This window comes from Heteronotia binoei, chromosome 6 (assembly GCF_032191835.1).
Source record: "Heteronotia binoei isolate CCM8104 ecotype False Entrance Well chromosome 6, APGP_CSIRO_Hbin_v1, whole genome shotgun sequence".
NCBI lineage: Eukaryota > Metazoa > Chordata > Lepidosauria > Squamata > Gekkonidae > Heteronotia > Heteronotia binoei.
Window position 1 is genome coordinate 5,010,174 of NC_083228.1, and position 10,640 is coordinate 5,020,813.

At 47.5% G+C, this 10,640-nt stretch overlaps 1 protein-coding gene across 1 annotated transcript in view; it reads left to right on the forward strand.

Moving 5' to 3' along the window:
- The window catches only part of ZCCHC24 (zinc finger CCHC-type containing 24), a 199,158-nt gene extending 188,951 nt beyond the window's left edge, over positions 1-10,207 (forward strand). Inside the window, exon 4 of the mRNA XM_060240781.1 lies at positions 9,949-10,207. Coding sequence (XP_060096764.1) covers positions 9,949-10,062 — 114 coding nt within the window. The 3' untranslated portion in view covers positions 10,063-10,207. The remainder of the gene's footprint in view (positions 1-9,948) is intronic.
- Positions 10,208-10,640: the final 433 nt, after the last annotated feature.

A 10,640-nucleotide genomic window follows, 5' to 3' on the forward strand; every position in this document is an offset into this window, starting at 1 on the left:
CTGGTCAGTGCACAATGCAACATTTTTTATCTCTAGATATCACTGGAACAAAATCATCAGCACTACAATTGTTATATAGGCTCAGTTTTGTAAAATGAAACACAGAGGACTATATTAATGACTTTCCTGGCGGATTCCTTCCTAATACCACCAGATCAGTCTTGAGACTCTTCTTGGCTTCACCCTGGGAAGTAAGCCAAATGCAATCAAGGTGCTGAGAGTCTAGTGATTGCAAATGCAATTGGAGTTATGATATTTGTAGGTATTTAAGGGGGGGGGGTGGAAATGTAAACGCCTGTCTTCACCTCAGTCCAATCCCCATGAGTTGCATTCATTCACCAATAACAGGAAAAACATTGTAGAAAGCATCCCTAATAGTTGCACATATAAATCTTCCTTGCTGCACTGAATCAACTTTATTATGGATTCAGTGATAGAAACATGTGACCAGGAGATGTACAAAGCTCAGGAAACCTTATGTATCAAGAGACACAGAGGCTGCTAACAGACTGGCACTTTGGGCTGATTCAGAGACACCTCTAAAATTGACCTAAAAAATCTCTCCACACGCAAACATTTGCTGCCCGTCCTCATCCCATCCTCCAGCCTCTGCAGTGAGACTGAAAAAGCTACCACTTCCAAAGTGGTAGTAAATTTTTGAGCCACACACCAGTCGCCTCTTTGGAAGCAGAAGGGCGCAAGTTGAGGTGCCTTGGTGGTGTGAAACCACCAAGCTGCCCCAAGTTGCATGTGGTTTTTTTAAAATTAAAACTGTTCAGTGCACATGAGTGCATGCACGTGTCTACTGAAAATGTATGGGGACAGGAATGGTGCACAACAGCCATCTGAACATACCTATGTCGCCCTATGGATGGGATGGGGATGGCTTGCAGGAGAGCACGTGGAGGCTTCAAGACTGCTTTTTTTGAGCCGTCCCAGATTGGGACACCTCCCAACTGCCCGAAAATGCCTGTCTGTTATCAGCCAGAGTGTCTCTCCTGGGACATGAGGCAGGATCACCAGAATGGTAGTGACTTACGACTGAAGAGTGCTAAGTGCCAGCAATGAGATGTCCTTCAAGAGGGTGCCAGGAAGCAGTCACCTAGTGGAGGATGGCCCTTTCTGACCTTGTTACCCTTCAACTCTTAACTTTCATAATTGCAAACTTTAAAAAAACTGTGGTGGTGATGAAATTCCATATCTCACTGGCAGGAGTCAAATGACCAAGTTCAAAAAGTGAACATATCTCACTGGCAGGAGCCAAATGACCAAGTTCAAAAAGTTCATTGTGACTTTTCCTCTCCCCCAGCCCCAGTCCATCCTGCAAGACAGGTCGAGGCAGGAACAGTACTGTGTGCTGATATTTGGCAACTAAATGCAGACATAGATATGCAACTTATTTCATGTGCCAATATATTTACTGCTGGATGCTCTGCATGCTTACTCTTGTGTAAACTCTACTGATCCCAAGTGTTCTTCCTACCATGCAAGCGTGAATAGAAATGCAGCTGTGATTCTGCAAATCAACAAAATCCGTTCCTGAGCTGACCTGGCTTCCTACTGTGCTCAGTTTTATGATTTATTTTTCCAAAAGGCCTTGAGGTCCTCTTCACAGAAAAAAGGCAACCCCTTTGCAGAAGGTTGTTCCAGCTTGCTGTTTGTGGCCCTTTTTCTCCTGACGTCACCCCAAGGCCTACAATCCAACTGGCATGCATATCCATTTCCCTGGCATTCTTGACAGCCTCACCACCCAGATGCCAGCCCCTGAATGCTCACTTCTTTGCTCCCACTTTCTAACAGACCATCGGTGCCTGTGGCTGCTTCCTGGTTGGCATCTGGTTAAGTCATTTTTCCTGGCTTTCTCTGACTGATTCCGCACTCACCTTGGTTCGGGGCAGGCTTCCATTTTTGTGCAGAGCAAGCTGGTGATTTTGCACCAGTTGATCCGTGCCACCATTTTGCACAGGGCAAACCTGTGAAGTGCTATGTCACAATGTAAACCTGTTTTTCCAGGTTTACATTGTGGTGTGGCAAATCGCGGGTTTGCCCTGCGCAAAATGGCGGGGTGGAGCAACTGGTGTGAAATCGCCAGCTTGCTCCACACGTAAACAGAAGCACCAGACCAAGGTGACTGCAGAATCAGCCTTAGTTATGACAGCTGCAGAACTGAGGCTGAGCCAGCTGGTAGCTGAAATGCTTTGCTGGATACCATTTTTCTTTAAGGAGGAGGGGGGATGTGGAGCATTTCTTTTCCCCTTGCAATCAAAGTAATTCCCTGTGCAAATAATTTTTTTCACAAAATTCAAGATGGGGCAGCTGCAAGGCAGTTCTCTTGCTCAGCGAGATGCTTGTCCTATGTTAAGAACACAAGAGCCCTGCTGGATCAAACCAGTAATCCATCTAGTCCAATAATCTGTTTCACACAGTGGCCAGTTAGTTCCTCTGGAGGGCCAACAGCAGGGCAGAGAGGCCAAAACCTTCCCCTGATGTTGCCTCCTGGCTCTGGGACTCAGAATTTTAGTGCCGCTTTAACCACCATGGTTCATAGCCACTGATAACGCCATCTTTCATTAATCTAACCCCTCTTAAAGCTGTCTACACTTGTGGCCATCAGTAAAGGTGTCAAAAGTTTTTTAAATATTTCCCTGTACCATTACCTGATTTGTCATGAGCAATCAAGGAGAGTCCACAGGTGAATTGAGGGTTGGAGCCAGATTGCTGTGTCTCTTGGGTATTTTCACTTCTCATGCTTGAAATGACATTTTGCTTAAACTGATGTGTAACATGAATATGAAATCTATATTGGCCAAAGATGTACATTCATATTGTAATTGCCACTCATCCGCTTCCTCTTCCCATTTTAACCACACTCGTCTACACAATGGAGGCTGCCTCTACACAGGTGTCTTTCTACACTTTTCCTTCGAAACTGGAGTGCTGTTATCTGAGCATCAACACAATGTTCTCCTATTATCGCCCACTTTGTAGGTCTTCTGCGTCCTTGAGATGCTGTTTCTCAAATTAGCTTCACTGTGATCTTCCCAGAAATAAACAGTCAGTGTCTTACGTAGGGTTGCCAAGTCCAACCCCAGAAATATCTGGGGACTTTGGGAGTGGAGCCAGGAGACTTTGGGGGTGGAGCCAGGAGACACTGGGGTGGAGCTAGGGAAGAGGGGGGGGACGGCGAGCCGCCCCGTCTCAGAGCGGGCGATGCCGCTGCGCAGCTGCCGCCTCTTCTCTGCTCGCCGTGGCTGCTCCTCCGAGATGGGCTCAGCCTGAGCCGATCTTGGAGGAGCAGCCACGGCGAGCGGAGAAGAGGCAGCAGCGGCACGGCAGCATTGCCCACTCCGCTCTGCCTCTGGGGTGAAATTGGAGGGGGGGTGGAGGCGGACTGGGGGCGTGGCGAGCCACGAGTCCGGGCCCTAGAAGGGCCCGGATTCGCGGCTCGCCATGCTCCTGGCCTGCCTCACCCTCCCCTTCTCTGGTTTTGCCTGCGCTGCTCTTGGCTGCTCCTCCGAGATGGGCTCAGCCTGGGCCCATCTCGGAGGAGCAGCTGCGGTGGGCGGGGAGGGGGTGGCAGCGGCGCGGCGGCCTCGCCCGCTCCAGGATCAGGCGGCTCGCCATGCTCCCCGGCGCCGTTTCCCCCCTCCCCCCGCTTCCGTTTTTTTGGGGAGCGGGGGAAGAGGGTGGAAATCCTGGGGTCCCCCGCCAGGGCGGGAGGGTTGGGAAGCCTAGTCTTACGCTAACTCGATGGGTAGCTATGCATTTTTGAAAGACCCACTGTCAAGCGCCTCTATTTTCTCTGTAACCATTGCTCAAGGCCTCTGCTATTTTCTATTATTTACTGCTTAGCTGGCCTGGCAATCTGGCAGGCTGATGTTTATGACTCAAGATAATTCCTGTTGTGTCTTCTGTAGAATGCCACGTGTCATATGATTTGCCATTGCCTGCCGCTGCATAGTAATCCTGGACTTCCTTGGTGGTCTCCCATTCCAGTAGTAACCAGAGCCAGCCCTGCTTAGCTTCTGAGATCTGACAAGATTGGTCTACTCTGGACTGTCCAGGTCAGGGCACATGAAAAGAGAAGGTTTGCCAATGCCTGCCTTTGCATAGCATCCCTGGTGAAGATGGTGAGGAAAGGCTGAAGGAGCTGGGGATGTTTAGCCTGGAGAGGAGACGACTGAGAGGTGATATGGCCACCATCTTCAAGTACTTGAGGGGCTGTCATATAGGGGATGGTGCAGAATTGTTTTCTGTGACCCCAAAAGGTAGGACCAGAAGCAGTGGGTTGAAATTAAACCAAAGGAGTTTTTGACTAAATATTAGGAAGAACTTCCTGACAGAGCAGTTCCTCAGTGAATCAGGCTTCCTCAGGAGGTGGTGGGCTCTCCTTCCTTGGAGGTTTTGAAACACAGGCTAGATGGCATCTAAAAGCAATCCTGATTCTGTGAACTTAGCAGCATTTAGGAGGGAGATGTGAACTTAGGAGAGAGGTATTCGGAAGTTTCCTGAATGATGCAGGAGGTTGGATTAGATCAGGGGTCCCTGGACCATGGGCCAGTACTGATGCGCTGCCTATTAGCAACCAGACCACAGAGAGGCACTTCACCGCCCCTTTCCTCGCCCAGGATCCGGGCGAACGAAAGAGACAGCCTGGCCTCACTCTGAGGCTGCACCGCCTCTTTTGTCCACTTGGGTCCCGGGTGGGTGGAAGGGGCAGTGCTGCTGCAACGTTTGCCTACCCCTCCTTTATAGAGCCCCACCAATCAGCTGATTAGCAGGGGTCTTTAAATGGGAAGGGGAGGCAGGTTGGTCTCTTCTGCCACCTGGCCACCTAGTGGGGAGGTGGCAAAAGCAGCCCCAGTCTCACCCCCCATTTAAAAAACCCCACGGGGAGCAGGGACGGGGCGGAGGCAGTGGGGCAGCCTGGAGCAGCAAAACCCCCAGCGCCGCCCCTCCCCCATTGGTCCGTGGAAAAATTGTCTTCCATGAATCCAATCCCTGGCGCCAGTGAGGTTGGGAGTCACCGGATTAGATGATCTTGGAGGTCCCTTCCAGCTCTGTGATTCTGTGATTTCTTAGTGTGTTTCCCATCCAAGTACTAACCATGGCTGATCCTGCTTAGCTTCTGAGATCTGGCAAGATCAGGTTAGCCTGGCCATCCAAAGGTTTTTGCAAATGGTGGTAGAAAGTACTGCCAAGTTGTAGCCAACTTATAGCAACCACACAGGGTTTTTAAGGCAAGAGATAATCAGCGTAGTTTGCTGTTGCCTGCCTCTGCGTAATGACTCTGGAATTCCTGGGTGATCTCCATCCAAACACTATCGAGGGCTGATCCTGCTTAACCTCCCCTCCTTCTCTCACCTTAAAGGTAAAGGTAGTTAGTTCCCTGTGCAAACATCAGTTGTTTCCGACTGTGGGGTGACGTTGCTTTCATGACGTTTTCACGGCAGACTTTTTACGGAGTGGTTTGCCATTGCCTTCCCCAGTCATCTACACTTTCCCCCCAGCAAGCTGGGTACTCATTTTACCAACCTCAGAAGGATGGAAGGCTGAGTCAACCTCGAGCCGGCTACCTGAACCCAGCTTCCGGTGGGATCGAACTCAGGTCGTGAACAGAGAATTCAGACCGCAGTACTGCAGCTTTACCATTCTGCGCCACGGGGCTCTTCTTTTACCCACTTCTTTTTTCCTGTAAGGCTTCGTAACAAATGTCTGCTTCGGTCTTTCCGTCTTGTGACAAGAAGACGAGCACCCATTCAACTGTTTGCCTTAGAGAGTAGGGGTCCCCAACATGCTGCCAATGGGCACCGTGGCACCCACCAACAGGGGCTTTTTGATGGGCCACTGGAGATTTGATGGGCTATGCAGATTGTTTTTAAAAATTGCTTTGGCAGTCGCTGCTGCCACAGCAGAAGGATCTTCACTGTGTGACTGAAGGAAAGTTACAGCAGCCATTTTCTGGCTAGCTCCGCCTCCTGTGGCCACTATGTTATGGCAGCCATTTTGCATCTGTGCCCACTATGCCATGTCAGAAATCAAAATGTGCCCGCAGGCTTGAAAAAGTTGGGGACCCCTGCCTCTTATAGAATGTCAAGTACCCAATGAAAAGCATGGTGTTCACCATGACAACGCATAATGACATTAATGCAATCCATAATCCTGTGTTTTTATTATGAATATTATGCTTTTTATTTTTATCTTTGATATGTTTCTTGTGTCATAGGGCTGCTCTGGAAGGTACCAAGTTACTTATGGGGTATAATTCATTTTGCTTATACATTCCAGCAGGTTGAATTCTAAAAATCTAGACTAGCAGTTTAGGTTGTTAAAGGTCTTGGGAGGGAGACATTTAATATGTTCTCTGCGTTAATTAAAAAGATGCTTGAAGGGTACGTGTGGCACACAAGTCATATGTATTTATGTAAACCATAATAATTCTTGTCACAGTTTCTAGAATAAATTGACACAAGTATTTCTCCACAGCCGTTCAAGATCCAGTTTTTTGATCCTTTGTTGCTGTAAATTCCTTGTCATTCAATAATTACATCCTATGCAAGCTTCTTGGGACAGGGAAGAGGATATCCCACTGTTTTGCTTATTAGTAGACACATAGAAATATTTGCATAACAATTACCATGCACAAATAACTAGAAAATCAGACAAAGACTTGTTATAAAGAGGGGGGGGGGAATCTGGTTTTGATGCAGTCCTTATCCTCCCCCCCCCCCTTCCACTGACCTTGTATTCATTCAGGTTAGATGTGTTATTGTTGCTATAATGATACACTTTAAATGTTTTACTTTTTGAAGGCGTCTGACATACAGGTCAGAGCCAAAGGAAACAGGAGTCTTGCACAGCAGTTTGCAATGAGCTGCTGTGGTAAAAAATATAGCGGTGCTTTTGAAGAAGAGAAATTATTTTCTTTAAACAGTGATACATGAACATTCAGAGCCACTCCAGTTTGGGATACTTCCCAGTGCACTCCTAAGCAGAGTTACACACCTCCAAGTGCATTGAAGTCAGTGGGCTTAGACAGGAGTAACTGTGCTTGGGATCACACTGTGATTCACTTGGTTCCGTTGAGAGTCCAGCAGCACCTTAAAAGCTATCAGAATTTGTGCCGGGGTATGAGCATTCGTGAGTCACTATATCTGAAGAAGTGAGCAGTGACTCAGGAAAGCTCCGACCCTGGCACAGCTCCTGGACTCTGGCTCTTTTCTGCTGCTACAGAAGACAAAGACAGCTGCTCATCTTGACTTAATTCAGGTTAGATGTGTAGAAATAGATCAGTTTGGCCAACTGAAGGCACAGCAGGATTCATTGGTGGTAGCCAGTTTTAAATGATTCTGGTATGTTAAAGAGAAAGCAAAAGAAAACATTATAAAGATGCTGCAACCAGGTGAGTGTGACCCATCGGCCGTCCAGGCAAGTGAGAACGGAGGCGCTTAGCCATTGCTGTCCTCTCCACAGCCTTTTTTCTTATGGTCTCCCTTCCAAGTTTTTGATGGTCTCCCTGCTTAGCTTCTGAGATCTGACAAGACTGGACTCATCCCTTCTCTATAAATGAGAAGTAACTGATAATTAAATAAACAAAATATCTCTCAGCGGCAGTCAAAAGGACACCTATAGAAAGATTTTGGTTATATGCAAATATATTTAAATGTAAATGCTCAGTTGGGCTTATATCCAGATGTCTTGAGGAAGAGTCAGGGGCTTAGATCTCCTAGAGCAGGGGGTGGCCAAACTTGCTTAATGTTCGAGCCATATAGAAATAAGCATCAGATGTTGGAGAGCCTCAAGACATGAATGTCATGTGTTTGAGAACTGGGAGGAAGGAAGGAAGGAAGGAAGGAAGGAAGGAAGATGGGGAGGGAGAGGAGAGGTGGAAAAAAGGAACTTTAAATGCATTCTCCAAGCCGCTGGCTGCCTTGGCTTGGAGAAGTGAATTAAAGAGACAAATGCCTTCTCCAAGCTGGCCAATTGGGTGGTGGGGGCTTCAAGAGACACACAATATGTGTGAAAGAGCCACATGTGGGTCTTGAGCCACAGTTTGGCCACCCCTGTCCTAGTGGGTTTTCGGAAGTGAAAGGAGCAAAGTTCCCTTCCCTTCCCTCTTTCACATTAGCCTGAAATGCCCCCCCCCCCCCCAATCAGAGTTTGCCCAGTCATAGAAGCATGAGACTCAGTGCAGTCAATATATCTCATAAGGAGTATGTTGCGAAAAAGAAAAAAAAGGGGGAGGAGGGTTAACTTACATTTATTCCAGTAGATCCAGTTCACATTCAGGTTGCAAACAAAAAGGAAAGAAAGAAGAAGCCTAATCTTAAGAGTACTTTCGCTATCACAAATGGCCACCTAATCTGACATCATGGGTATGGGAGTGAGAGGGCATTATGTCTTCAGGTGAGACTGCAGAGACGTGTCTCCATGGAAGGCCATATAAAGTGAGGGAGACAAAGTGGCAGAGAGAGGAGGGGTCAGAGGGAAGCTCCCAGGTTAAGACAAAGAAGGGCATTCTATTCAAGGAGATAACACTTCTATACCTAGGGTTGCCAAGTCTAACTCAGAAAATATCTGGGGACTTTGGGGGTGGAGCCAGGAGACTTTCACATTCCCTAAAACAAACAAATAAAAATACAGTAGTGTAGTTCCCCTGAATATAGTCTCCATTTCCTCATCCCCCAGCAAGCTGCATGCCCCCCCCTCTCTCACACACACACACACCAGCCAAAACAAAAAGTTTGCAATCCCACACTTTTGTGATCTTACTGGGGCAATTTACTCAGAGTTGTTGAATGTAATATTCAGCCAAGTTCTTCAGACTAACACAGGGAAACCAAAGGTTCTAGTTTACTCTTTACCTCTATTTTACTGGGCAAACAACTTCTGAAAGGAATGTAAACCATCCCCCCCCCCTCGCCTGTTGTGTTGGTTTCCCTTCCTTTCCAGCAGTTCACTGGGAGCAGCCATGTTGTTCCGCTGGCTTGCCTTCCCCCATTTAGCCTGGCTCTTACAGATTTAAGGGCACACACACTTTCTAAAAAGCAAGCAATTTCCAAGCTTCTTCTAGCCTTCCGAAGTGGAAAGGCACATGGTGGCTGTTGAGGAAGGGCTTCCCCCCTCCGGCTAGCTAACTGGGGGTGAGAAGGAGCCTGCAAAACTGGGGGATCCCCCAGTGGGACCTGGGGATTGGGAAGCCTATGCACACCCTTGGAATGATGTAGCACCCCCCCCCTCCAATGTCCAGGCATGTTGAGTTGCTCACTCCAACACGATATTCTGTTCCTGGGGGTCCCTGTCCCTTGGGAACATTTTTTTCAAAGGGCATTTCAGGCAGCAAAGGAAGTTGCAAAGACCCTGTGCTTTTTGTTTGTTTGTTTGTTTGTATATTTACCAACTCTGGATTTGGAAATTCCTGTAGATTTGGGAGGTGGAGCCTGGGAAAAACAAGGTTTGGGGAGGGGAAGGGTCTCAGCAGGGAATGAGGCCAGAGAATCTACCCGGGCTTTTTTGTTTTTTGATAGAAAATGCTCAGCAGGATCTCATTTGTATACTAGGCCACACCCCCTGATGTTACCATTGTTTCCCAAAGGGTTTTTTGTAGAAAAAGCCCAGCAGGAACTCATTTGCATATTAGGCTACACCTCGACATTCCTGTGCATTCCTGCTGGGGAAAAAACCCTGAGTCCACCCTGCAAAGCACCATTTTCTCCAAGGAAACTGATCTCTGGTCAAGAGATAAGCTGCAATGCCAGGAGCATGTTTTAGCTTTTGTGCAATGTGTAGGGACTGTATGAATAAATACGACTGAGGAACTGTGGGGGGTGGAGCATTATCAGCAAAAAGCCCTCTAGGCCTGGGAGCCCATTTCTCATAAAAATGTAAAAGATGGTTGTAGATTCCCTTTATTTACAGAAATGTCTCTTCTTTCTCCCCCCAACACAGAGACCCCTGGAAAAACCTGACGGCCTGGACGTTTCTGATCAGAGTAAAGAACACCCTCAGCATTTGTGCGAGAAATGCAAAGTGTTGGGGTACTACTGCCGCCGTGTGCAGTGAACCCGCTAGGATCACCTCTGCCTGCCACCTCTGGGCTCCTCTTGTAGCGCACACAGTCAAAAGGAAGGGGAAGGGAGAGAAAACAGCAGATGAGAACCCCAAACCTCACCAGTATTGCCTATCAATAAACTAATAATATGCCTTACCTTTAATAGAATGTAACCCTTTTCCTGTGTATGTGTATACATGCAAGTTGTATTTATAGGACTATGCAGTGTTTATATATATATATATATGTATAAGAAACAGATGTAGGGTGTGTGTCACCCAGCTCTTGCTACAGAAGGATCCTCCATTCTTTTCCACAAGTCTGGCATGGCACGTTGCGGAAGCCATGTTGAAATGAGTGGGGAAGGAAGATGGGGGATGGAGGCCATCAGCATTCAAGATGGAACCACTCGTGGTTCCTGTCAATTGTTTACACAGTTCCAGTATCCTGCCCAGAAAGAGTATCACTATGGTTAGAGAGGGATATAATTGCATCGAGGTTATAGACAGATTATATTAATGGCTCCTGCAGGCATCAACAAAACAGGTTCTGTGGGCATTCAAAGCGATGCCCTCAACTTTGTACTTGT